At 43.0% G+C, this 27,997-nt stretch overlaps 2 protein-coding genes across 2 annotated transcripts; one reads left to right on the forward strand and one right to left on the reverse strand.

Annotated features, from left to right (window-relative positions):
* Positions 1–18,472, forward strand: LOC142578944 (uncharacterized). Its single transcript, XM_075688673.1, has 10 exons — positions 1–288; positions 372–447; positions 524–662; positions 4,040–4,342; positions 4,438–4,647; positions 9,030–9,173; positions 9,935–10,021; positions 10,085–10,244; positions 13,719–13,867; positions 18,335–18,472. The coding sequence occupies exons 1-9, from the start codon at positions 267–269 to the stop codon at positions 13,865–13,867; spliced, it is 1,290 nt and encodes a 429-aa protein (XP_075544788.1). The 5' UTR covers positions 1–266; the 3' UTR covers positions 18,335–18,472.
* RfC38 (replication factor C subunit RfC38) lies at positions 18,301–27,848 on the reverse strand. Its single transcript, XM_075688675.1, has 8 exons — positions 27,645–27,848; positions 26,744–26,949; positions 25,515–25,612; positions 25,258–25,439; positions 24,216–24,352; positions 23,356–23,454; positions 21,161–21,230; positions 18,301–18,552 (listed from the first exon to the last, which is right to left on the reverse strand). Exons 1-8 carry the CDS (start codon positions 27,729–27,731, stop codon positions 18,364–18,366), a joined length of 1,068 nt encoding a protein of 355 aa, XP_075544790.1. The 5' UTR covers positions 27,732–27,848; the 3' UTR covers positions 18,301–18,363.
* Between the last annotated feature and the right edge of the window lie 149 nt (positions 27,849–27,997).

Below are 27,997 nucleotides of genomic sequence, written 5' to 3' on the forward strand. Positions count from 1 at the left end.
TGATGATACTTGTCTCTGAAGGTCAAGTTGTTGCGAGTCGCGAGTCTTCCAGCCAACAACAGTAGATCGAGCAGATGTGTTTTTGGTGATAAGACATGCGCTAAGCATCGCGCGCTGCGCTGCATATGCCGTGCAGTATCCCGTGTGTGATAGTGATGGTGTGATGTTGCTATTGTTATCAGTAGCACCTGTAGTCTTGGTTGTAAATTAGTGAATGGAAAACAGCATACAAGTTTATTTGTCAAGCGTTTGCTTCATCGTATCGAATGTGGCGGTCAGGCTTTAGAGGTAAGTTCCCGTGTCGCTCGAGGCGCTCATCGAGTGAGCACCGGTGGGGAAGCGCTTGATCAACGTCGTATCCTTTTTTTTAGGTTTCGTGCGGTGGGGACTGCGGAAGCAACGCAAACCCAAGTCGGAAGACTCTCCTGACAAGCAAGACACTCACAGGTGCGACCCGTGTTCAGTTTTTCACGCTCGCGCTGCGAGCCGGGTCGTGACATGCTGTGTTGCACTTTTCCGGTAGATTCGTTGTCCCGGCTACGAATTTCGGCGCCAACAGACAGAACGAGCACGATCGACGTAAAAGAGAAACTTGCCACGAGGACGGCCGCTTTTTTACGAACAGACCAGCATGCAGCTTTGTGGAAACTGTCGGTTGGGTGGTGAGTATACCGTCTGCATTGTGGTTGTGCATTGAACCACATTTCTAAGGCGATCGCTGATATAGAGTGTAGTTATCGCTTCCGTGCACCTACCCCCTACATGCTAGCATTGTTGCCTATCTCGGAAACACGCCACTCGAACAAGATTTTCATGCAGAAGCGTGTGTGTGTGCGTATAAGAATATTGGAAGCTATTTCCTGTCTACTCACCGCGGCAGCACAACTTAAAATTTCTCGTAGTGCGCCCGCATGATTTCAGAGGAAAGGAGAACAGTCAAGTATTACGTATGCGGAAGGCCAGGTTACAAGAACTAGCCCGGAAACGAAAAGTTGCATTGAAATTTGAGCTTGAATATATATTCCGTTCTTAAGTTAAGCCGCGATGTCACTTCGTGACAAGGTGTCAAATTCGATAGCCAATTTTCTTGAATTAGTACTGTTTCTTATTCTTTAAAAAAAAAAACTAGCAAATTGCATCGATGTGCCTTGCTCACCTTGCCAAACTTAACATACAACAAAGATTGTATTTTTTGCTTGGCACAGCTTCGTAGCCACTCAAATTTTGGGCCAGTAGTGTATTGTGTAATAATCTGTGCATTAAAATCAAACATTTCATGTCAGTTTGTCCTGTTAATTGAGCAAAAATGAAAGACCACCGTTATCTCTGCACCTGTGAGCTCCACCAGTCAAGCGAACTGGTGTTGCCTCCTGCTGACAGAGCCATGCTCTGCTGCCTTCCATATTACTTGTTTTCGTTGCCCAGCAGCAGATGACTTTAATTCTTGCCTAATACAGGTGTTGCACAGCGCATGGTCGATCACAATTGAGCCCGATTCAAATCGAATTCCTTGACTGAGATTGGCTCCCTTCTGCAGCTTGCGCAATTAAGCCAATTGCAATTGAGAAATATGTTTATTTATTTCACAATACTACAGGCCAGATTGGCTCAAGCAGATCCTGATTGGGCTGTGTGAAAATGCACTGTGTGAAGGCAAGGTTCTGGCTGGTGTTGCATAAGTCATGGGCCGCTTTTTTGTTGAGACGATAGATTGGATTTTTTACAAGTACTGCTCCAGGAGGGCACATGTAACCGGCAAACGGAGGCCTCGGGAGAGCACCTGAGATTATAATAAAGAAGACAGCGCAGGATCTCTAGGGCACCAAAGGGGTAGTGGAGGGTTCAAAGCTGGAAGCAGAGCGGCCTGTGGGTTGGGGCCGCAGAGGCCGAAGCATCGTCCAGCCACCAACTTGTGACGTGAAGTTCAGCACTACCGCGCCCTGCAACTTCTGCAACACCAGTCAGAACTTTGCCAGTCAGAACCCATAATATTATAACTCAATTTACTTTTGCCCATAGCCAGGTGCACGCACAAAATATATATATATGTAAGTTTGCTGTGAAATTGGATCGCCAAAGGAGCAGTGGGGCATCAGTGTATTTTATGGAAATGGTACCTTACAAGCACACGGATAATATATTTGCTCATTTAAGATCCACACCCGCTACTTTCAAGGTAAAGAAAAATAGGGGAGTGTGAATATTCTAAACTTGTGAATAACATATGGAATAGTGTCTTATTTGGTTCGGTCTTCGTATTGAATAGTCATTATTTGTAAATTCAAGTGTTTTTGAATATCTTTCGAATATTTCAAGATGTCATCTGTGCCGAAGCAAACATAAAATTGGAGAAAATGTATGGTAAGCTTTCACCTCCACGAGCACAGTATAGACATAAAACAAGAGAACTTGCGTAGCAGAGCAGGCTGCATCACTAAGGTCGTCATACTTTACAGGTATGACGACCTGTAAGACCTGTAAGTGATCATTCGCGCTCTCTGAGATGGCCTGCACAAGCAAAGAATCTAGTTGTTTGGCCTTAATGCTCCATTTTTGCTTTTATTCAGCAATGCTTTGTAACTTACTATGTGCAATATGTATGCGCAGAAACTTACTAACTTTAAGAATACTGGGATGGAACATCATTTTGTATTAATTCCGATACGGCTACGAGGAACTTTATGAAAACGATCCTGAGAAGCGTCGCCCCTTAGGGCGACACTGCGGACCGCTCCCATGGGGGGACAGTTAAGTCTAATATTAATTGCGATAACGGCTTTTAATTGTACAAAAACTATTCAAAAAGTATTCCATTCGCTTTCGGCACTACTGTATTCGATTCTGTCTCAAAAATCACTATTTGCATACCCCTAAAAAGATATGAAAAGAAAACAGGAATTTGCCCAAGTTACCAGCCACAATACATGCACTCTCACAGCGACCATCATTGGGTGTGTGCTCATGAGGTGGTAAGCTTCGGTGACAATGGGAGTGACATCACAAGCAGGAGCGCTTAAAAATGAAAAACTTGATCAGTGATGCTGAATCTTAAATAGGTGTGTGTGTGTGTGTGTGTGTGTGTGTGTGTGTGTGTGTGTGTGTGTGTGTGTGTGTGTGTGTGTGTGTGTGTGTGTGTGTGTGTGTTTGTGTGTGTGTGTGTGTGTGTTCGTGTGTGTGTGTGTGTGTGTGTGTGTGTGTGTGTGTGTGTGTGTTCAATGGGTAGGTAGTATTTACATTATTTTTTACATAGTTTGAGACGTCATCCACAGTTTTAGCAGGTAGTCATATGCTCAAGTCATGTGAAAGCCATGCCCTGCCAAGATTCAGAAAAAAAAGGTGCAGGTCTTGTATCATTCACTGCGGTAACTTTACATCATTTCCTTCTTTTTTATGTTTTATTTCTTTACCTCACATTTTCTTGAGAATAAAAATTTAGCGCCCGTGTTTTACTTCTTCACAAGGCTTCTCCTCTTCAACATTTCAATTTGGTACGTTTAAGTAGCGCTGTGTCAAATCCTTGAACTCTCTTTTGCCAGTGTTGAGATAGTGCAATGTCATCATTGTGAAAGTGAGCTCAGCAGTGCCTTGAGAATAACTACACATGCTTCCTCTTTTATTGGCATAGTGCCGCGACCTAGCCCCCTATTCGTGACGAAACATATTTGGCCAGAAACTTAAGGGTTGGGTCATGTACCTCAGTGAAGTGGTTAGAGGAAATGTTTCATTACTAAGTTTAGTGTGTTTACTTGCATAGTGTGTTATTAAACCTTCATATATTGTTTTAAAGTATTTACTACATGCAGTTCTCCTTATGGTAAAGATAGACTGTTGTGTGTGCTGTGCATGTGCTACAAATTTCTTTTCAGCCATGAAGTGCAGAAGGGAGATGAAATGCACAAACTGTGTTCTAGGATGGATGACTGGCTGTATTGAGATAGTGCAGTACGTCAGTTGCCAAAGTGTTCTCTGAAACAATATGCTGAAAGGACAGTTTAAAATTCCTTGACCTCTTTCTTTGGAAACTTTTTATGCACCATAGGGGACGCTGCTTGCAGTGGGTCTCAACCTGCAGCTACAAAGTAGGCGGTGCCTGTGGGGCAACAATCAAGCTGGCCATGCCATCGCCTGTGATAATGGAAACCCAGACAGCACTGCACAACCTTGTTTCCGTGTGTGCCACCTTTTGCGCAACTTCATCTTTCGCCTTGTCATTGCCTCTCCACGTCCTGTCTCATCGAGCTCAATTCTACCTCGAGAACATCAGTCCTCTGTGGATGTCGTGGATCTGTCCTCAAATGGTGACCACACTCTTGCAGAAGGAAGTTTCGAGCCACCACTGTCAGTAAGTGGTGTTGCATCTGCTTTGCCTTCACTGTTTTACACATCTCTTTCATTAAGAGACTTTTTATGATATATATTATATTTTTTTCTTTGCAGTCTGCTGAAGCAAGTGAGCAGCTTGCCAGTGTGATGAATGAATATTTTGCCTGTCTTGAAGACCTCAATGGTGCCCAATTACTGCTGACCAATGAGGCTGAAGCCCTAATGAGCTTTGAGAAAGCACAAGCACTAGGCTCTGCCAGGGCACACTACAACCTGGGAGTCTGTTACGAAACTGGCAGGAGTGTCAACAAGGACTTGGAGAAGGTAGTGTAAGCCTATGTGGCTTGGCTCAAAGTATCAATATCCGTGAAAGGCTGGCGTACAACTAGCCCTTTTCTTCCATGATAATTTTATAAATTCAAAGTGTTGTTAAAGCATGAGTCAAGATGCTTTAACAAGAAAGTCCTAAAAAATGTCAGGCATATTCATAAATTATTTCTTAAATCTTGAATTGATTACTTTTCATAAGAACAAGCGATCCTCTGAGCCTGCTGTGGTGTTCCAGAGGCTACAGCATCCTGCTGCTCAACCCCAGGTTATGGATTCAGGGTGGCTACCAACCGGGAATACCGGGAATTCTCAGGGATATTGAATAGTCTTCAAAAACTCAGGGAAAACTCGGGGGATTTGTGCTTCAATCAGAGAAAATTTGCTGTCTTTTTAGTGAAAGGGAACGAAAGTCGCCCTGCTGCTGGCTCGAGTAAAAGAGAGGAATCGTAACGAATTGTCCTTGACGCCGTGTCGTCGGCTGGAAGAGTTGCCAGTGTACAGTCAACTTCCGATTTTCCGGACGCCCGATTTTTTTTTTTTTTAATGCCCGATAATGCGTGCGATTTCGCGGCACCATCACATGCCCCATGGAGTCAATGTATAACAACGTCTCTAATTTCAGACGCAAGAATTCTTCCCTGTCCGATTTTCCGGACTGTTTGCCGTGACCGCAGGTCCGCAACGGCTTTAAAGCCAACACCGCCGTTTTGATTGTCTCGCCGTCTCAGACCAGCGCTCTCGCACGCAGATCCGCTGGCAGCTGTAGCCACCACCGCAGCAACGCTAGGTTTAGCTGCTTCGACGTTCGCTATAAAAGTTCTTGCCGTTCGGTACCGTGTTTTTGATGGGAAGAATTCGCCGCTGTCAGTAATGGCACCGACCCTGCCTCTGTAATCCTCGCGATTGGCTTCGAAGCTTGGAAAACATGACGCGTTGCATAATGCCGGTTTTCGAAAGGCAGCTTCGCCTCAGAACAGCGATGTTAGGCGGTGAGGCGTACGTGAAGTATTGCGGTGAAGCTTAAGCGTGGGAAGGGGCAATTGTCACGGGACACAGTACGCATTCCATAATTATACACGCGTGCACCCGGCGTCTCCTGTCACAGTACGAGCACCGATATGCCTAATAACTGTACTGGCGGGCCTTCACAGCTTTTTCGGACGTACCCGGGAGGATTTGAGCCTTTATGGGCAGTAAAAGACGCATTCATTTTTTCGGACGTTTTCGTGGCCCCTAGACAGTACGAAAAATCGGAGGTTGACTGTACAACTGACCGAGAGGATGCTTCAAATGTCCTGGGGCGCACATGCGGTGTAACGAGGACAAGAATAGGAATGACTGTCGCATTGATCAGGAAAGGAAATGTGCCGCCTCTTCTTTAAAGGCGCTTGAGTTAAAAAATACTAAGTGTTGGCTGACGCAACAATCCAGGTGACCTTCACCTAAACAAAAATAAACTCTTGAAAGCAGTGAAACACAAAACGGAGGCATTGTGCATGGGCTAAGAGTATGTGAGGACAGTTGAGGTTGACTTTCCAACTGCTGAGAAAATCTCACTTGGGACAAATTTCGGGCCTAATACCAATGATCTTGCTATCACTTGATAAAAATAGCTCATTTTGAAAATATTTGCTTCTGTATGCATCTCTTTTTATTCATATTTGAAAATGTTCGACTCGATTTACAATGGGCTCTATCATTTTTCTTTTTTGCAGATACTTTATTTTCTGTGCTTTTTACTATCTCCTACCTTCAGTTTCCTATTTTAAATAAAATACACACTACTCCTTACTATTCAAACTGAATTAAGTTTTTTTTTTTTTTAATGCTTACTTGAGAGTGACAGCATTGGGCGATGTAGTGTCAGCCTGTCTTGACATGAAATAAAGTTATGTGTTGCACAGGAAAAACCTGGAAAACTGGGAATTTGAAAATGTCAACTTGTTAGACACCCTATGGATTTGATTCCCAGTGACATTAAGTAAACAAAAATGACCATGCACAGGTGTATGCTAAAGGTGTATGCCAAAGACCCTAACAGGATGAAACTTAATACAGAGCCTTTGTATAATAACAAAGGCTCTGAATTGTAGCTACTGCCTTGGAACAGCTGAATCAAACAATAAAGCCAATCAAACAACAAGCCAGAAGGCATTGTGAATGTGGAAGATGGGTGGCAACACCACCTTCACTCTCTTGGTACGCCTTGTATGGCCTCACCTTGTACACCTTGTAAACAGTCTCCATGTAGAAACCAATGAGCCATCGCTTACAGATAGAAGAGCCATGCTCACATGCTCGTACATTCTAAAAATCCGTTCGCTTCCCAAACACCTATGTTACCCCATAGTCACAAAGTGCCCATCAAGAACACTGCTTAACAACAAACCACAAGCAATTAGGCCACTCCTGCGTTTCGAAGAGATGTTCCAAAACCTCGCCATGCTAGACATATTGCCAAACATTGCCCAAAGACGAGGTTCACTGCCGCCATGGCACAATTTTCCCGAAATCTGTGATTTCACTCTGACACACTTCCGTAAAAAACAAATCCTGCAACAACATATAATACAAGAATTCCTAAAAAGTACAGTAATTTTGCAGATTTTTGCACAGATGGTTCAAAAACAGATGCTTACGTAGGAAGCGCAGCTGTACAGGGGAATTGGAATGAAATAGTAAGACTTCCACAGTGTGCTTCCATCTTCACTGCGGAAAGTTATGCCATCTTTGTAGCCATAGAAAAAATAGTGGAGAGCCTCACCAACAGTGTTATTTACACAGACTCACTGAGTGTGCTCGCGGCCTTTCATTCTGGAAATGCAATGTCTCCTCTGCTTGGAGACCTCATACACAGCATTACAGCAGCCGCAGCTAAAGGCCAAAACATCAGGCTCTGCTGGGTACCAAGTCTTGTCGGCATAAAAGGCAATGAAAGAGCGGATTTGTGCGCCGCTCAAGCTTACAGCAAGCAAATTAAGAATGTAAATATGCCCTATAGAGATTGCATGAACTTACTACATAGTAATGCAAGGAAAAAATGGCAGTCCACTTGGAACAACGAACTAAATAACAAGCTACAATTAATAAAACCAGTTCTAGGTGAATGGAAGTCATGCGTGCACCAGAAGCATTTCAAGGAAGTCATTATCTGCCGTCTCCGTATAGGTCACACACACATTACACACAACTTTCTGCTGAAGAAAGAAGACAAACCAATTTGCACTTGCGGAGATGAACTTACAGTCAATCACATTTTAATTTCATGTTGTAAACTGGAAAAGCTACGGAAAAAGTACTTTTCCCCATATTATAACCAATGCATCCCTTTTCACCCAGCACTGCTCTTGAGTGATAATGCAATTGTGGATATGTCTAGCGTTTTCAGATTTTTAACAGAAGCTGGTTTTCTTAAAAATATGTAAATCATCACGCAGTACTTCACCTCATACACCACAGCCATTTCTCGTTCCAGAGAAAAAGGCTGAGGACTTTATTTGATTCGCTGGGGCCTCGAGATCCTTGCCCTGGCAAGGATGGCCGCTGAGGTTACTCGACGCCCTTTAAAAGTTTTTATTAGTACCCATTGTTAGAATCTTTTTCTTACTTCATCATGAGGTACCTCTATCTATTTAAGCACTCAACACCACCGACGATTTTTTACATTTTTATAAAATTACACGAAAAATTCTCCTATACCTCGAGCTTGGCACATGATGGCCTTAGTTGCCTATGTGCCATAAAACACAACACAACACAACACCCTTGTATGGCTGTGTGTTGGGCTGCTAAGTACAAGGTCGCAGGATCGAATCGCAGCCATGATGGCCACATTTCGATGGAGGTGAAATGAGAAAAACACCCCTGTACTTAGATTGAGGTGCACGTTAATGAACCCCGAATGGTCCAAATTTCTGGAGTCCCCGGGCACTATGGTATGCCTTATGATCAGATTGTGGTTTTGGCATGTAAAACACAATAATTTAACTTAAATTTTTTTTGCACGGTTTTGTTTACTGACCAAAGCTAATTTATTGTTTTTATTGTAATTACTTTGCAAACACAAATGGAAAAACCGATTGTTGATAACTGTGGGATCTTTTTATGGGAAAGCGTCAAATTCTGCGACATCATTCGACAGCAACACTTGTGTTGCGGTTGGAGTGTAAGAAGAATAGAAGGAAAGATTGGCCTTGCAGTTGTTTCTCCTAGCAAATCATTTGTGTCCATTGAACAAAATTTGTGCTGGGATAATGTTCCCCTTCTAGCTTCATCTAACCTTGAATGCGTTTTTAGGTTGTCTGCCAGCTGTGCTTTTACAAACCCGGCCTGCTGCTTGGCACTACTGTCTAAATTGATGTCTTGCTTGCCTGCAGGCAGTGATGCACTACAAAGCAGCTGTCCTTGGTGGCCACCCAATGGCAACATACAACCTGGGTGTATTGTATCTGAAAGGCCATGGAAACTCTAACACTGGCCAGTCATTGCTTGAGAAGGCCTCCAACCTGGGAGTCCCTCAGGTACTGAGTGTACAACTGTGTATGGCAGTCACTTAAAGGGTGTCTTGAACAGTTTTTGTCGTACCCCTAGACACGGAAGGTGTCTCTCAAGGAATACTTTCTCACAAGAATTTCATGCCAGCGCACTATAATAACACAGGTGCTAGTGGTCAAACATTATCCTTCCCTCAAGCTGCGGTGTTTCCCCTCAACATTTGCATTGTGTGGCCCTTGCTATGTCCCGCCTACTTCATGTGGTTACGCAAGTGTTGTCTACATCCAGTTGATTTGAACCGAGTGTGTCCTGCACATTATTTCTCGTCAAGCTTGGGCTACATGGAGTGAAATTTAATAAAGATGAACTGCGTGTAGCAGATGGAGATGCAGTGCCACTACCCACAATGGTCGCTGTTTTTTATTACTACGTGAAACAGTTGAAGATTACTACAGTCAGCGACCGATTTTTCGGACGTGCACGATAATTCAGACGTTCTCACGGCACCGCCACGTACCCCATAGAGTCAGTGTATAAGAATATTTACCATGATTGCAGGTATGAAACAGCATTCATCGAAGCCAACACTAAATTAAACCAGCATGCTTTTACCTAGATCTTACAGTAATGTGATTCTTTATATGCCATTGTGTTTTTGCCTTGCCTGGCAGAGTAAATTGTTTCCATGCACATGAAAAATGTACTGTAATCAAAGCTGTAGTCAGAAGAAATGTAAGGGTGCTATGCAAATGCCTGCTGTATTGCAAATGGTGGGTTTCACTTGCAGGCAAAGACATTTGTTGCACATAAATACCTTGAAGAAGGAAACTTTGATGAAGCTGTGCCATTGCTGAAGGAAGCTGCAGCTGCCAAGGTACCTTTCGCCCTTTACAAAGAAATTTGGAAAGCAATACTGAATGGTACTTCATTGCCTCAGGATCCAGATGCGCTGTTCTACCTGGGCCTGTGCTGCGAGAGAGGCCTTGCTGTTCCAAAGGACCATACAGCAGCTATAAAACACTATTCACGAGCGGCTAGACAAAATCATGCCGCTGCTTTGGATGCCTTAGCCACCATTCAGAGGAAGGCAGAACCAAGTACGTGTTTTTGAAAGCACGGCATCACTGTTATCAATCCAAATGGGCAGTTGCTGTCTTTCAAGTGAAAGAAATACTACCTGAAAGTAAAGCGAAAGATTGGAGATTAGCATAAGAGTTCTTAAAACTTACACAACAAAAAAATTAGGGTTCTGGTGTCTGTCTGTGAGGCACTTCACCTAGCCCGAGAGTGAGGTGAAGTGCAAGTATCAGTTCTGTTAAACTGATGGCTTGACACCCAGCGCTCTTTTCAGCAACAAAGGCACCACAGTACATTACTTAAATAATCTGTGCCACACTTCATATGCAAAATTCATCACTAGGAGCATTGTACACACTGTAAATCGCCACACACTTGCAAATCTTTGATTGCCCACTTGTAAGTTCCACCACACTTGCGTGAGACTGTGTGGGAGTACTTAAAATCACCAGTGCACCTAGAATTCTCTGCAACTTTGTCTATGCAAAAATTCAAGTTATCTTTTCATTCCATCACAAGGTGTAGGTACTTGCTCTCCCAAACCTTCTCCTCATACCTGATTAAATCAGTAAAATCAATCGGTCACGATGGTTGTAAGGTGTCAGCATGGAAGACATAAAAAGTAGTGGTCAGGGTCTTAATTGATCCTTAACCTATGAGCCATCTAGTTACTTATTAAGGGTTTTTCTTTCGTAATGTTGATTTCCTAAGCTTTGACTTTCAGTACTTTGTGGTCTCGATAATTCTATGGCCTTGTTATGGAATGTGCATACAGCATATACACTTAAATCTCGTTACAACGAAGTCGAAAAGGCGCTCAATTTTGTTCGTTATGAGCATTAGTTCGTTATAGCCACTGGCTAATAATTTGAGACTAATTTATTGCACACGAGCATGCACTTACTACAGGTAAGCCATCGCTGCGGTATCAGCTCCCGTCGCGGCCGAGTGGCTGCGTCCATGGCAAGTGCTAATCGCCCTTACCGATATCACACACAGGGAGAAACTGGAATCAAACACATGAGAACTGATTTTATTGCCTTCCATGTCGATGGCGTGAACCTTTCATGTTGACGGCGCAAAATAATCGGTTATGCTTCGCTGCTGTGTCTTCCTTTTGTCCACAGTTGTCAAGAAAAGGCATATCTTGCGATTCTGCCTCTTCAACGTCTTGTCCCAATCATGCAGCCATCCCGTAAGAACTTCCCTTGTCATCCAGGCTTTTTGGTTTGATAAGTACTGCGGTTGATGTCACCCCTTTCCTCTAAAGCATTGTGGCGATGCGCTTTTTCCTATCACCAAAGGTGGCATCTTCTCTGATCCATCCATATTCGTACAAAGGAGCACAGTGACGCCGACCTTACTATGCTTCCTGCCGTGACGGAGCTCACCTTTTAATGATAGGGTCTTCTGTGGTAACATTTGGTAGAAGAGAGCTGTTTCGTCAGCATTGAACACATCCTTCTCTTCATACTTTTGAAGGAGAGGACCAACGTTAGCTTCCACCTACGCCATTGCGGTTTCATTGTCGACGGCCTCGGACTCGCCAGTGACGACTCTGCCAACTATATCGCGGCGTTCCTTAAAACACTGCAGCCAGCCATCGCTTGCAACGAAGCTGCCGCAGCCCATGATGATAGCAAAGTCCCTCGCTTCTCTCTGGAGCAGTGCCCCACTCACGGGCAAATTAGCAGCCCTTGCATTCAAAAACCACTAGAACAGCGCCTCTTCCACGGCTTCAAAGGCAGGTAACCACAGCTACTTCCGGCTACCTTTCACGCCACGTGCGCCAGCGATGACTATGTAGAAAGGGTACTCAGCGCGATGCTGAACTACTTGGCTACTTGAGTTTTCTTCGTGCCTGACGCAACAGCGCTAATTATGGCTGGCTTCTGATCCAAGACGATAACTTTACGTTTTAGCTTTAAGCTGCTGCTGGCTGCCATTGATTTCTCTGTTGTGAAACTGGCAACATGGAGGAAAAAGCACTGATGGGCAGTGTATGGAACAACGCAAACAAAGGCGTGCGGCACTCGGCTGGCAGTGCGCACTGCACGCAACGGACGGAGTGGCTTGGCTGCTTGGCCAGCGTGGCTTGGCTTGGAGCATTGCCGGATGATGGAGGGGTCGCCGCGGGAGATTTGAACTGCCGCATTGGAGGGCCACAATGCATCACGCAATTTAAGAAATCTATATGTTGTGTACAAAGTGGCTTGTTAGGTGCGATTTTGGAATTAAGATTTTTCGGTATATCCGTTGATCAATGAATCTTTTTTCGTTAAAACGAAATTTTAAACACATGGGTTTCTCTGGGGACTTTCAAGGGCAATTGCAATTCTTTCGTTATATCCATTATTTCATTATAAGCCATTTCGCTATAAGAAGATTTAAGTGTAGTGGTATACACTACCTAATGGTTTACTCTCATTGTTATATCAACTCCATTATACTGTGTCCTCTCCTTCGTCCTCATATATTCAAATGCTTTATATCTGTTACTATGCTACACCAACAATACGGAGCATTAACCTTTATCAAGGTCATCATGTATAGTGTGTCTCTTAAGTGTGCTGTTTCTCACATGGTGTGCTTTTTTAGAGCCCTGATTACATTACACATGCTAAAAAATAATATGCAGCGTTTAGAACCTTATATCGCATTTCTTGACCTGTGGACGCTAGCTTGCCATTCTTGTTGCCTTGCTACTTTTGCACGTTAAAGTCCAATTATTCATAGTCTTCTTTTTTTCACTTTGTTCTTCCATCAGTTCAGTGGAGCCAGTATTCAGCTTATACCCCTGTCCAGCGGGCAAGTTAAATACACTTATGGAGAGTGCACTCGGTTTTAAGTGCACTTTCCCGCGTCTAAACGTCGCAAGCTGACTGTACTCGCAGAAGAGTGCACTCCAGGCGGAGTGCATTCACAGAACGCACTTTGCTGGTTGAGCACATAGTCTCGCCGCCTGCGGTTTCAACAGTACAAAATGTAATGCATAGAAAAAGGACACAGAAGTTAAATCTAGCTGTTGAACAGCTTTTAACAAAATAATCAGAGCATAACTCGCTGATATTTTGTTCTAGCAGGATCAAATGCTGCCTCGTCGCACGTCACCATCGTGTTCTGAATTGGCTAGGCATACGTCTTGGCCGGCCTTGACTTGCAACACTCTTATAATAAAAATACTTTCATTTTTTTGTTGAGTAAATATAGATTATGATTGTTTTTTATTTATAATACAACTAAAGCAATCGCTCTTTATACGTTTTTAAAATTTTAATCTACATCTTCAAAAAACATGGTTTTAGTCTGTCGCCTTTTTCTTTCTTTTTCTTTTTGTGTGAGTGCATTCTGTTTTTCCGTTTAGCACCACGTAGCCTAAAGTGTCACTCAAGGTCCCGAAGTGCACTCCCCATAAGTGCACTTAACTTGCCCGCTTCACAGGGGTATTAGTGTCGCTTTGCAAATACTAAGAAAATGCTGTTATATCCCTTTAGGAGTGCAAGTGGAGCCTGTTTGCACCAGTGAGCCACCCGAAGACCCACCATCAGTGAAGCGTGCGCACAGTTTTGGTGTGTCTGAAATCTTGGCTTCCTCATTGCCCAGTCTCACATCTTGCAAACAGAGGCCAACTCCCCTACATTAGGTGAACATACAGCTTACATTGTTGTATGTTCACTGAACAAGTGTGCTTCCTGTGGAAAACACTAACAAGGAATCATTGACTTGCACCATCCTTGGTGCAGATTGCAAATAGTAAATTTGGCCTCAGATATACTCATTGACAGCAATGTTTTTCTTTCAGAGAACTGAAAATGTTTTGCAAGAGTAGCATACCAGTTGAAACTGGTTTATTTCTTTTTATCTTCATTATTTCCCCTGTTCACCCTGAGCACATTAATAATCAACTTTCATAACTTATTAAGTATTCTTAAAGGGGCCCTGAGCTACCCCTCTGACTTGAAGAAATAACATAGTCCACAGGTAGCATACGCTGCTCTGAACCTGTTAGCTAAGTTTTGTTGTCATACACGGTGCATTTAGCTCGCAAGCAGAGCGCAATGTCACCTTAAACACTCTTTTTCAACAGAAGCCTGCCTCCTTGCGCTCCTCTGGATGCTTTATTTCGTAATAAAGCGGATTCCCATGCGTAGCTACTATTGGTACCTGCAGTCAGCTACGTAGCTTAGATACCGCAGCTCACTGAGTACTACCGTGTTTGGCTTAAATTTAGCACATTGTAGGCACGAAATCGGAAGTACAATAGACTCCCATTAAGACACTCAAAGGGACCATGAAAATTTACATATCATATCAGAAATTTGTCTTATCAGAAGAATAACTGGCAGCATGACCAGGTGCATCCAAAATACCTAATTCAATATGGTAAATCAAATAAACTTAAAATGGGGGAAAATGACATTCAAAGTATTTATTTAGCTGAACTTAATAGAAAAATCTTTTCAAGTGGTACTCTTGCCTGGTTTCATCCAGTCCATGATGAAAATTTGGCATTTCTGTACAAATTGGCAAGCAGCCATAAACGATGTCATCTCACCTAACGACCTTAAATATCCTTCTGTGCCTTTGTGCTGCTGGGAAAAGTTCACTAGGGAGTAAAGCAGGCATCTGCCGTCTATCAGGTCATCAGTGCAGGTTCCAAGCTAGCAAAAGTATGAAGAAGCGCGCAGCAAGACAACGCAACCTAGATGAGTCTAGGTGACGTTGAGGAAAGTGGGGACGGAGAAACGAGGCAAAGCTTCGCGGAGGAGGAAGGTAAAGCAGAGGCATGCTGGGTTGACCTCCTCTTGCAGTTGCTACAGGTTTCGTTTGCCATACGGCCATACTGGATTCGTTTCCTGATAACATTGTCCTCGCACACCGTATGTTGTGTGTGTGAGTGAAAGTGTGCGATGGTGAGCAGACAATGGCAGCCCAGTCTAGCTTGCACAAAGGAGGAAGGGGTGGGGGGGGACCACGCAGTCTTCTGTCGCGCTCATGGCACCGGGAGGGGAGTGTTGTACTTAGGCTACGCACGGTCGCAGGGCTTTATCTTGAATGCGATCTGCTTTGGGGGCACAGTCTAGGGGGCCGATGACTCGTAGCTTTTCGTGTGCTGTGTTCGTGCCGCTCAGCGTTGAAGTGATAGACAGCACAAAGGTCACTTTGCTCGCTATTGTCGCGATTCCTCACGCCAGCGTTCTGACAGCGAGCGTTGATGACCTTCGAGTATGATGTGTTCATATTTGCCTGTGTGCGTTTACACTATGCTTGTTAATTTAGTTATGAATATTTACAAGGGGGCGTTCTACTCCGGCGGCTGCGGCATATGGCGCGGCCGCGCGAGCAGTCTTGAATACGCTTTGCAACGCGAACAGTCTAGGCGCGCTGAGGGCCGATAGCTTCGTATGTGCTATAGCACCTATAAGCTTGCACGTCACTGTCTCTTCTTGTTTTCTCCTCTTGTTTTCCACTCTGTCCACGAGCAATGTGCACGGCAGGCCTCCAGTAGGGTGCCTTGATGCACGCGCCCCCGGGCCCGGCGCATAGAGGCACCTTAGCCTCCGGGATCGGTAGTGGTGGCAGTCATTCCGAATGTTCGATTTGACCGAAGAGCATGCCTGAGGCATTTCATCTTAAAGCAGTTTTTTTTTTGCACTGAGTCTATTGAAAATCAAACAAACATTCCAATATTCTTGGTTATATGCAAGAATTCGGCTTAACCGAGTTCCTCTTAACGACAGTTCTCTTTAGTGGTGTTTAACATCCAAAATTAAATTTGAACTGCACGCCACAGTGACATTGAGAAGTTGGAACATTGTGGGCACACCCCACTCCGCCGTAGCCTTCGCAGTGCGAGGCATTGAAGGAGTGGACGCACCGCTAAGGCCGTGTTTGATTGCCAATAACTGTGCGTCTGCTGAAGGTACTTTTTGCAACAAAGTATTTCTGAAATAGCCTATTTTAAGTTCGAATGCATTTCTCCTCTTCGATAAAAAGTGGTTTGGGGCCTCTTTACTGACGCAGCCTACGACTTGTGTGGTTTAGTGACCCAATACAGTCGACTCTCGTTACAACGGACCCTCATAATCCAACAAAAAACATTCGTTTTATCTGAAGTTCGTAATATCCGAAACACCTCACTTCTGAAAATTTGGTCGTGATGTGTAACAACGTTAATGAAGAAAGTGAGTGACAAACGCCCAAAGTAAAAAACAAAGAAAAAATGTCACAGTTTCGCCCGAAAGGCAAAGCATTGATTGTGATAGCAAATTAGTAGACATCTGTGCAAAGTAGGGATAGTTTCACTGGCCATATAAAGTTGTAAACATTCGCTTACTAATTAACAAGCACGGCGTCACGCGCGCACAGGTAAATATGAAAACATCTCACTCAATGATCACGGAAAGTCGCTGTCAAAATGTAGGAGTAAGAAAGCGCAGCAGCAGCAGCGAGCGAATTGACCATCGCGTTGTCTCTCGCTTCAACACAACCTAAATGTTGAAAGCACAGCGCATAAAAGCTACTGGCACTCGGCGCATGCACTTTGACCGAATCGCAGATCATTTTGAAGATTAAGCCCACACGGGTGCACACTTTGTCCACATCGCAGATGGCTTTCAAGATATGGCAGCTGCGCCGTAAGCAGCAGCCACTGGAGTACGACCCCCTCTCCCTCACCTCTTCCCCCATGCCTCGCATGCGAAAGAAGGTGCAAAAGAAGACTGCACGCTTGCACCCCGCCTTCCTCTCTTGTGCACGTGATAGAGCACAGATTGTCGGCTTACCCTTGCAAGTCACTTGTCAGCCTGCATCGGCATGGCAAAAGTCCGTTTTACACGCTCAATTTTGATAAAAATTGCCGCTATTTCATCCGTTGTAGCGCAGTCTGTTAAAAGTGAACTTCTTTGCATTAATAAGATACGTAGAACAAACTACGGCTGAAATATGGTGTGTTATATCCGAAAGTCTGTTGTATGTGGATCCATTGTAACTAGTGTAGACTGTAATTAAAAAGTATGTACAAGGCTTCCATTAAGTCGACCTTGATGGGACCAAAGAAATTGATTGAATTATCCGGTGGGTCAAATTAAACAGTACACAGAAAAAAAGTTTGAAACATTGCTGCTTCATTTGGCACTCTTCTCCCAATTCCAGCATGCCTTCAAATCAAACGTGTGTCCAATTTCTATGTGTCCAAAGCAGAAAACTAACATATAAGTTGCATAAAAGCTCCTAATCGAAGTAGAAATCTAACGTACACCCAATTTTTTAGCAAGAAATATGCTCTAATATCTGTCGCACAACACGGGCTGATTTCCTTAAGTCAGCATGGTTGTAATATAATCATTTTATGCAGTAAAGCATGCATACAGCACAAAGGCACTTTTAGTATTGTACTCGATTGGAGCACGCAGGCTATTTTCGGCGCAACTTTCTCGGGGAAAAAAAGGGGGGGTGGGGGGGCATGTTAAGGTAAATTCCATAATCAAACATAGTGAGCTGTGGTTATTGCTTGAAAATCTTCCTAAAGGAGGCCAAAAATAGGTGTTTTCGATAGGAGATGATGTGTGTTCAATGTATTCACTGTCCCCTAAGCTTTGCTGAGACAGACGCTGCCTGTTGGGGTCAAGTGCCTGCATGTCAACTGGTCAATTTGAAATTATTTGACGAAGGCCAATTTAAGGATCTAAATAATGAAAGTTTGGGCCCTTTGAAATGCATGGGCACCAGCCGGGACCTTCAGCTGGTGTCGAATTAATGGAAGTCTACTATAGTATTGAAACAAAATGCTTTGATTCTTAAGTGCTAACATTGCATTCCCAGTTGGAGCTTTTATAATTTACTCATAGCTAATGAGCTATGTGGCATTGAGAATAAGATATCTTGATAGTGGTGCTAGTTTCTGCTCAGTGGATATTGTGTCTGTACTGCCCACCTTCAGCTCTGCATCTGTGTATTAGAATATCACTTAAGGAGCTTTATAAATGGTCTTGCCAAACATTGTGGTTTGTGGTCCACCTTAAGAGGCATGTGGGTGCTGTCGTTTTGTAGAAGCCAATACAATACTGCCATATATACAAAGGAAACATGTACATTTATTTCTTTCCAGAGCTGCATTTCAGTCCATACAACCACAGGCTAGAAGAATCCCGAGATGCTCTCATCAAGGAAGTTCTTGTAGATGGCCATGACTTTGGCCACAAACGCCTCCAGGTGGTAGATGGCCTTGCTTCCTAGCTGCAACCTGTGCTCGTACTGTGCTGCTAGAGCAGTAACCTCGCCCTTCAGCTGCCCATCACAGTTGGCCACCACCTGCTTCAGCAGGCCCTGCATGACAATGTTTAACAGGCTGTGTACTCCAGGTCATGATCACGAACAGCAAGGTTTGCAAGGCCCCAAGTAGCATGAGGCTACTGGGAACTGCAGGGTCTCCCTGGTAAAAGTACTGCAGAAACAGACCTTAACGAACAATGGTCATGTACTGCACCTATTCGACCTATAAAGTGCAAGCAAAACTGCTCCCCAGTGTCAGGTCGGCACTTAATGCGAACACAACATAAGCACATACATACATACATCTGAGAAATCAGGAGTGGCCAACTGGTTTCAGAGGTTTGCTTTTCCTTTACCAGTGATGACTGTGTCTATTATACTTAGATGACAGCAAAATGAAGCAGAAATTCAAATTTGTTAATTTTTCTTTTTCACTCCCATCAGCATACTTTATTAATATCTCTCACAGCAAATGCCCTTATTCGTCCTGTCCTCTGAAGAGGGTGCTTCTGTGTCATGTCTATAAGAGAGCATACTGAATGTTTTAAGCGCTTGCAACGTAAAAGCGCTTCAAAGAAAAAGTCAGTACTATTAACCCATAAGACAAATGTGGTGCACATTTACTAATTGTGTCCTTCTGTGATCTCTTATGTTGCTGCTTTAGAAGTGCCTGTTTACATGTAGCCCAAACATAGCTTTGCTGCTGTTTAGTGTAAATGTCTTGTAAATACCATAGTTCCAAGTTCAGTGTGCGCATCCATTTTGTTGTAGAAATGTGCAGGTTTGACTATGCTACCTGTTTGAGTGCCATCAGTATTTAGAACTCATTATGTGTATGTTGTTAGGCACATCTTCAGCTGTTGAAAGTTTAACGGTGAGTGAAAATATAAATGTACAAATAAATGATTTTTTTCACAAGGTTTAGTGCTGGTAATGGTTGGATTGCTTTAAAGTAGCTTTTCATGCAACAGGGTATGGCTCATGTAAAACACACACAAAACACTGCATCGGCTTCTGTCCTTGCCTTTTTCAGAGTAAACTTCACTTTCTTGACAAATTTCTCACATGGTGTTGCTACCCATAATGAACAGAATTGTTTGCATGTCAAGTTGGGACCATAGTCTCACTTGTATGCAGTGAAGCTCACCTTTGTTACAATGTAAAAAACAAACTTTTTTTTTTTAGGAAAATTCACCTCTGAAAAATTTTTCCAATGGGCTTGCGTTATATGATCATACAAATCGTTTCGGCAAGCTTCTAAAATATTTTTACCATCCATAAAGCGTTAACGCACATGGCACACACTTGAAACTTTCTGGCTTCCTGGGACAGAGCAAAATCGATAAATATAGCTGGTGGAAATACACTGACCCTTGTATTCTCAAACAACCCTCCACTCCAGTAATTCGAATGGAGCGCCACCCCTCAAGTGAAGGCGACTCTGTGCTTCTCAAGAATTGCCTCGGATTGCCATTTAAGCGCAGTGACCACTTCTGTCAAGAGGCAGCGCTGAGCAGAGGAACATTCTAAATATTTCTTATTCATTTCAAAATACTGCAAGCCACCAATCTGGCTCAAGCAGGAGGGGCCACAAGATGAAGATACTAGACAACTGATAAAATAAGTATACAACAATGTAATTTGCAAGCTATCAAACAGTATCAGTAACACAATAGTATATACATTTTCGTTTAATAGGAAGAAAAGAATTGCACAATTGCAGAATCAAAACCACTTGATGCAACAGTAGCTGTGAGAAACAGATTCCAGTCCTCAATAGTTCTCAGGAAAAAAAACTAAACTTAAACCTGTTTGTCTTCGCAAATATTTGTCTTCGTTTCCGGCTGTGACACATTTTTCGAGTGCTGAGGGGACGAACACAACTTGGTAGATTGTGATTAAATTTTACTGTCAGGTATTTATGAAGAAAAGTCCATTTTCCTGGTAGTATGTGGTCAGCTGTCATAAGAAGAAAAGGTGAATCATGTCTTTCATACTTGCCAAATATAAATCTCACTGCCTTACAGTTAATATGCTGCAGTTGTTTAATCTTCTTATAAGGATACCAGGCAATTGTGGAATATCTTAATTTTGCTCACGGGCATTATAAGCAAACAATTTAGCATGCACCTGGGTGTTTCTTAGCTTTCTTTTAAGAAATCCCACTTTGTGCAAAGCTGACCTGCAAAATGAAGTGATGTGCTTTGACCAATTTAATTTATTGGAGATAACAATGCCAAGATCCATCCACCACCTGCACTGTACAGTTACCAAGTGAATATGAGAACATGCTGGGAAATGTCTTTTTGCGTGCATAAGCACGGTTTTCTGTACATATAATTCAATACCCCAATGGTCACACCAATTGAAAATAGCAGTATAATTGCATCATGTAAAATTGTATGATAATCCTGCGATAAAATTTGTTTCTAAATTATGCGACCATCCACAACTATTTTTGTGATTACCCTTTCTGTAATATGGGTGTGAGTCAACGTGAGCAGTCAAATCATGCTTATTTATGATGTTCAGGCTACAGTGTATGTTGAAAGGTACTATGCACCGTGGGTTGGTCCCACTGATCTTGTCCCACATTCATGGCTTTGATATCCCAGATGTGTTGCAAAAAAAGAAAAAAAAAAAACATTTTTTAAGAACTAACCTTCAAGATGACATCTGGTGGGATGAGATGGGTCAAAAGCTCATAAAGGCGAGCTCTTACTTCGGACAACCTGAAATTAAAAATTTATAGATTACCACATGCTGCCTCAGTAGATGCACTAGGATCATACAATAATGTATGTTATATGGCTGTAGATGCAAATGCAACTGTGCACAAGTAGAAGTATGGGACAGTTCCACTATCTACTGGTATACATACCATAATTGTATACCATAATTCACCTTACAGTCACAGGCTCACAGCCTACACAAACAAAATGTTAAATCCAAAAGCAGTGTGCGTTCTAAAATGCATTTATATAAATTAAGTATTCTCGCCTATAACTCGGTAGACTAACTTGGAGATGCTATGTGCCACTGGTGTAAACGTGAAGCACAGAAAAAAGGGATGCATATTACCTATGTGCAAGACTATGAAGTGCAAACGCTGCATGGCCACTTTGTAAGCATGATGCAGTCCAAAAGCGAAGTTACAGAGCCTGAATCGCACCAATGTCACATAGGCGTGTTAATCTGCAAATGCAGACACACCTCGTAGTTGTTTTCAATATGCTCGCTAAGGGCTGCCAGTGAGATGGGTGAAGGGACAATTGCTGTGGTTTGCATTTTTTTTTTTTTGTAATGTTATTTTTTATTAGCCGTGTACATGGGAAGCAAGCAGTCATATGTCAAACATGAGGATAGCAGGGCTGTAAACACTCACAATTATGTGTGTCCTGTCATTGATGCCCCTCATAAAACCCGAAGCTTAATTACACATAGGTCACATTTTGCTCAGCAAGAGGCGAGGATAAGTTTTGTTGTTTATGAGACACTAAAGAAAAAAGTTGTTGCAGCTGCATTATAACTTGCTCTTCCACAATAACAAAAAAGCCACTCTTACAGTGAGGAGAGGTTTTGTAAGCCAGAAAAGACACAAAAGCGAAACGCTACTGGCGACACCGCATTGAAGTTCCCGCGCTCGCTCACTGTGACATCATGGATTATGATGGTGTGAACTCTGGCCTAGTTAATTTTTCATCAGTAAAGATTTACTGCGTTGTACTCTATAGAGGACCCAAAAATTGAAGTTGGCAAGTTTTGAGAACATTTATGCAGCTGCAACAGCCCAAATACGACAAACTATGAGAGTGAATCAGGAAGTCTTCGCCCCTATTTTTTATTCAACACACTAAGGTACATACAGGTAATTACAAATATAGTTACTATTCTACATACCTTACACTATTCCATCACCGGTCCCACCACAGCGCTAAATTTGAGATTCCCCTGTGGTAGCAGCGACGATCGCGGCCTCCCCGAATGCTTATTGTCATGCAAGTCTTCACAGCCCTTTGCGAAGTCGCAGTACCACCACCTCACACTTCTCAAAGCAAGACACCTTTCCCCATATGTGGGCAGCACATCCCTGTGGATTTCGATGATTGTTCGTCCCATGCTCCATAGAAAACGAATCAGACTTCGTTGTTCATACGCCGTGGACATGTTCAGCACAACTGCCATCTTCAACAACTGACAGCAGCACCGTGCCACGGAGCTACAGGCAGATAAGGCCAGGCAAGTACAAGAAAGGTCCACCGCTGGGAATGGATATGTTGACTTCGCATTTACAGCCGTAATTTGGCTAAAAAAACATAGGGGTAGAGACTTTCTGATTCGGCCTTGTACATTTGAAATCTGCGATGTCAAAATGATACACCAGTGCCAAGATTTGGAGCAAAATTCGAAATATGAAAATGTGACTCGTTTTCTGTATTGATAATCAATATTTTAACACAAAACTAACGAAAATAGGATGTTTAAAGAATATGTTATCAGCCTAAAATTCGTATTTCTTTTTAGTGTCCCTTTAAGTACAGAATCTTTGATCACGCACACACACACATGCTCAAACTCCATGTGCACAATTTGCAGTGTCAGTGTGAACACCAGTTAGCAGCACACACACTTTTGTGCACCCAGGATGCTTGCAGATGACTTGGTAGCAGTCAGAATTACTGGCAATAACTATGACTGGGCACTTACAAGGCTTTGTGCCTTAAAGGTTTCTCTCTCTTTAGCTCCAGTTGTCTGTGTAGCAACGGAAGTGGAAGTGCCAGTACACAAGTTCAAGTAGGGTGCATCTAATTATGCCAATGCCCATTTGTTACAGACTGCAAGCAACATTTGGCTCACCTCCTGACACTTTGTTCTTGAACAATCATCTTTGCAGTTTCTTCAAGATACAGCTCCCAGTCGGGCTGGCGCACTTTTTGGTTATCTGAGAATGGGTATCTGTAGAAGAAGTGCATGCATGTGGCATTCATTTTGCATTCACGAAGGCAGCTTCAAGGAGTTCCCTTTAATGAAAACTCGAATTTGACTGCCAATGCTTAACCCTTTACTTCACGCTTCTTTTACAAAAGACGATCTGAGCAAAGTCCATGCATCTCGTTCTCTCTTTCACGCAAAGATGGCGCTACAATACCATTAAAAACTTGGTTGAAACATTTTTTATAATCACCGACAAGGAAAATGGCGTCCTCATCGTGCAAAGAAACCAACTTTCTCCTATACTTGCATTTCTTTTTTTTCTGTAGTCAAAAATATTGTTTTGAATACATTTCTTGGTTATGTACATTGCTGATTCCAAAGAGCATTAAAGAAAAGTTATATGATAATTTCAGATGCACTCACTTAAAAACCACTCTAGCAATTTGTGCAGAAACTTCCAGACTAAAAAGAGGAGTGAATTCCAACAGCTCATGGGCATGAGATGTTAGGGAATTCAGCCATAAATTGTAATCAACCAAAAATGTCAGAATGTCGCTAATTCCTCATCAAAAAGCACTGTTGCTTTACAAAAACATAAAAATTATTGAGGCTGCCCTTGTCATGAACTCAACACAGACAGAATTTCCATCTCGAATGGACATAAACATAAGCACTGAGAGCTTCGTGTTTAGCTTTTGCTAAAGATAAACAAGGAGTTGACAGAGCAGAAAAGTAAATGAAACTGTAATTAGTGGCTCGGAAGGAAATTTGGGGATGCTTACTGCTGAGCTCGACACGCTTCGAGCATTAGCACTGCCCGCCTCAGGTTACGATGACTCTGCGCTGCTATAGCTCGAGCAAGGGTGTCTGGAAGTGTTATGCCTTCTCTTCGTGCAACAAGATTCAGCACTGTAATGACCTAAAGAAGCAAAATGCGGCTGTTTTCAGGGATATGTACCACAAATAGCTATGTTGCTATTCTCGTGTACTATTAGCATAAATTGAAACACAAACAAGAAATAGCATGTAATCGCTCTGTAGCCAGTTTCCAAGCATGGAGTAGTCCCGAGTGTACTAGTCTGATTTAACTCGCTGTTGCAAATGCATGTGAACCTGGAAATGGAATATTATGGTATTGGAGTAGTCTTGGAATCGTTCACATTTGAATTTATTCTGATAGCATCGTGTACATGTCCATTTTCTTTCTGTCCATTTCTCCTTCTTTTAAATCTCTGTAATTTTCTGAGAGCTGCATGTTCCACTGTACTTGCAGATTTGATGTGCAAGTTTCAGACCTGGCAATGTCAACTGCCTCCACTAGCACTACTGAAACATGTGCTACTAAAGGCATGCAATACTTGAATTGCACAGCCAATGCAGCAGTTTAATGTTTAAAACTGCTAGACACCAATGGACAGGTTTTCATGGTTAAACGGTTCGAGTGTGTTCACCTGCTGTATGCATGCCACAATATCAAAGGATGATCTAGTTCTCATGTTCCAAGGCACGTATATTGAGAGTAATTGAGCATACTTAGGATGCCCACCTGGTCAACAAATGCCTGCTTTTTTTTGTTGTTGTTAAGTTAAAAGAGTAAAAATAAATATAATAAAGAGACGCAAATCAAGAGTAAAAGCTAGCCTTCCAGTTGTGACAGAGCCATTCATGCAGGGAGTTTTATAGCGTGTTCTGTACTTTGCTGGTGCAGCCAAGTATGGTGACATGTTACCTGCAACAGTTTTATGACAATGATTTGCTTACAACACTGAAAGTAAAGACAAATGGTCAAAGGAAGCCTTAGTAAGTTGCAGCAGAGCCAGTTACCTCATCAACAGATGGTGCGGCCACCCTGATCGCCAGGCACCTGCTTCTTATAGCAGGAATCACTTTGCTACACGAGTTGCAACACAGGATCAGCCGGCACGTTGCCATGTACTTCTCCATGGTACGTCTAAGGGCATGCTGGGCATCCTTAGTCAGCTTGTCGACTTCTGTTAGTATTACCACTGAACAAAAGAGAAAACATGAGAACAGCACAGACTAAAGGATCAAGCATGTGGAGCTGAGCTGCGCATACATGCCTTTAAAATCCCTCTGGGCACTACTCTCAAGTTGCTGGGTCTGGGCAACTGTCTTCAACAATTCTTGAACCACAACTCTGTCGTGGATGCCAGCCTCGCTGAAAAGTACCATCCATAAAGATGCTTGAAAAACAGGCACACACCAGAAATGCAGCTGTGAAAGTTGTTAAATACTGTTGAACGGTGCGTATTTGCTAATTAGCATCATGAAAGCCATCAATTGCATAGGATGATCACTTAATTCACAAGTTGATGTTTTTAGCAGCCCAGTTGAACGAGGAGGAAAAGGGGCACAATGGCACCACTATGGTCTTTTTTTTTTTCTCATTATTTTATACTCTAGTATGAACTAAGACAGAAGGTAAGAGTTGTCACGTGCCCTAATTTTCTTTTCATAGTGCACTGTTACCTACCATATAACCTGAGATATAGGTCAAGGTGCTAATCCAAAAGATGTTTATATACAAGTGCTGCTCATGGTGCCAACTTGATGGTCAAATGTAAAATGTTTTGGCCTGGAACTTAAAATACTGTCCGTGAATGAAATTGAACATAATGTTGACAGATGGCATGCATGGCAGCTTTACAACGCTATGCAGTTATACCTTTGAGAAGCAGAGAAGGGCCTAGTTTCCTTGTCTTAACAAAGGAATTCCAGTGCTTCTCGTCAACAGTACAGTGCGTCTCAGCAATGTACATGATGGTAGACTTGTGGGAGCGGAAATGTAGTTCATTAATGACAAGTAATTTCAATCACAGTGCACCCAATAAAGCTGTCACGCAGAATGAAAAAGCAAAGACCACGAAAAAAAAATTGTATTCACAAGAGTTCAAAGCAGTCACAGTTTCCAAGCCAATTCGTTGTCAGCTCTTTTTACTTCAAATAGATCGCAAGCCAATTTTTTGAGATATAAGAATGGGCTTTCCACTAACTCACAAATGATTTCGACAGTCCAGACAACAAACAGGTACGGAAAGAAACAAAGACAAACATTCGTTGTTGTTTTTTCCTGTCATGTATGCACTGCATGAAATCAGCTGTTTTGAATTGTAAGAAGTAATTGAGTAATTGTGCTTGGGACTAAGGCACAAAATATTTACACTTGCACATGCGTCAAGTATCTGACCTGAGCTTTCTTAACTGGAGGCGCCAAGTCAAATACTGCCTTTTGCTTCATGTGGTTGCCATCACCCAAACTAGTGCCAAAGCTGTAGCCAGTGGTACTCGCCTCGGATTCACCTCAATGTGGTAGTTGCTTGCAACAGTGACAATCTCTATCTTTTTCTTGGATGGCGTAACAAAGTTCTGATGTTCTATCCTCAGCCTCTCCACTCCAGCACCATACAGCTCTCGCAGGACACACATAATTCGTGTCTTCTTTCCGGCTCCGGACGGTCCATATACAAGCAGGTGTGGAAAGTCGCCGCCGTGGACCTGACAAGTGAAAGCAAATAGTCATATATAATGACAGGTGAACGTAGTAATAATGACTGATGAAGGCAGTCATAATGAGAGAGAGCGCCATACAAGAGCAAGTCAAGAAAGTCACCGTCGTGGACTCGACGAACAGAAGTCGCAACTGTCATACTGGTAAGTCTGCCACTAGACACTGCACTAATTCAAGGAATAAATTGTCAGAGGTCTCTCAAACTAAGCGCTGCATTCCAATGCCTTGAAAACGCTGTTTCGCAATCCGGGAAGTTTATTCGTTTAACCATCGCGGTGCTAAGGTTGGTTTTTATTGAAATGATCACATACCTACTCTCGCGCTTTGCGAGATGAGTAGCAAGCGTTTTGTAAGCTTACTGGCTAAACTGTCCATTGCAAAAGTGATCAGAACCTTTATCAACTGACAGCTCCCAGAGATGTAGCAAGAACGCGAGCGCACAGTCCAAACCCGAGTCTCTCTTTTCAGACACCATTTTACACAAGAGCGTCAAGGTCGTGCCTGCCTGCGCTGCGTCTGCAAGCGTTACTACTAACGCGATTTGAAGTGCTTAACATTTTATGGAATGTGTCTTACCCGCTATTCAATGTGATCGGAAGCAATGAAGCAAATAATCAGACCATGTATCACGCACTTCGACTTTGAACATGGAAAACAGACGAACACCGTCGCACGCACTTACCAGTTTCTTCAAGTAGGCCGCCTGTTCTTGGTGGTAGTCGAGTTTCGAAAGGTTGGAAGGTCGATGTTTATCCACCCACAAGCTCATTTTCGTTACAGTTCAAGCGTCTGTTCAGTGAAATTCTACGCAGGAAACGAAAAATGCGCGCGAAAGGCGCCTGAGCAGCCGGCAGCTATTTAGACGGGATGGCGCTGGGTAAAAGACGTGCAAATAGTCCACCCATTGCAGGATCATCATCATCATCATCATCATGTTATGTGGACGATGTAGATCAGCGTGGATGGCGCCCTTTCCTAAAGCCCCGCAGAGCATCGGCGTATGATTGGCGCCCCTAGGCGAAAGCGCGCGATCGC

Source organism: Dermacentor variabilis, chromosome 4 (assembly GCF_050947875.1).
Source record: "Dermacentor variabilis isolate Ectoservices chromosome 4, ASM5094787v1, whole genome shotgun sequence".
NCBI lineage: Eukaryota > Metazoa > Arthropoda > Arachnida > Ixodida > Ixodidae > Dermacentor > Dermacentor variabilis.

Coding starts and splice junctions, on each gene's coding strand:
- LOC142578944 (XM_075688673.1), top strand. CDS start 267: ATGTGGCGGTCAGGCTTTAGAG. Junction 289..371: donor GTGGCGGTCAGGCTTTAGAG/GTAAGTTCCCGT, acceptor CCTTTTTTTTAG/GTTTCGTGCGGTGGGGACTG. Junction 9,174..9,934: donor CCAACCTGGGAGTCCCTCAG/GTACTGAGTGTA, acceptor TTTCACTTGCAG/GCAAAGACATTTGTTGCACA.
- RfC38 (XM_075688675.1), bottom strand. CDS start 27,731: ATGAGCTTGTGGGTGGATAAACATCGACCTTCCAACCTTTCGAAACTC. Junction 26,950..27,644: donor CGGCCTACTTGAAGAAACTG/GTAAGTGCGTGC, acceptor TTCACTTGTCAG/GTCCACGGCGGCGACTTTCC. Junction 25,440..25,514: donor TGCCCAGAGGGATTTTAAAG/GCATGTATGCGC, acceptor TCTTTTGTTCAG/TGGTAATACTAACAGAAGTC.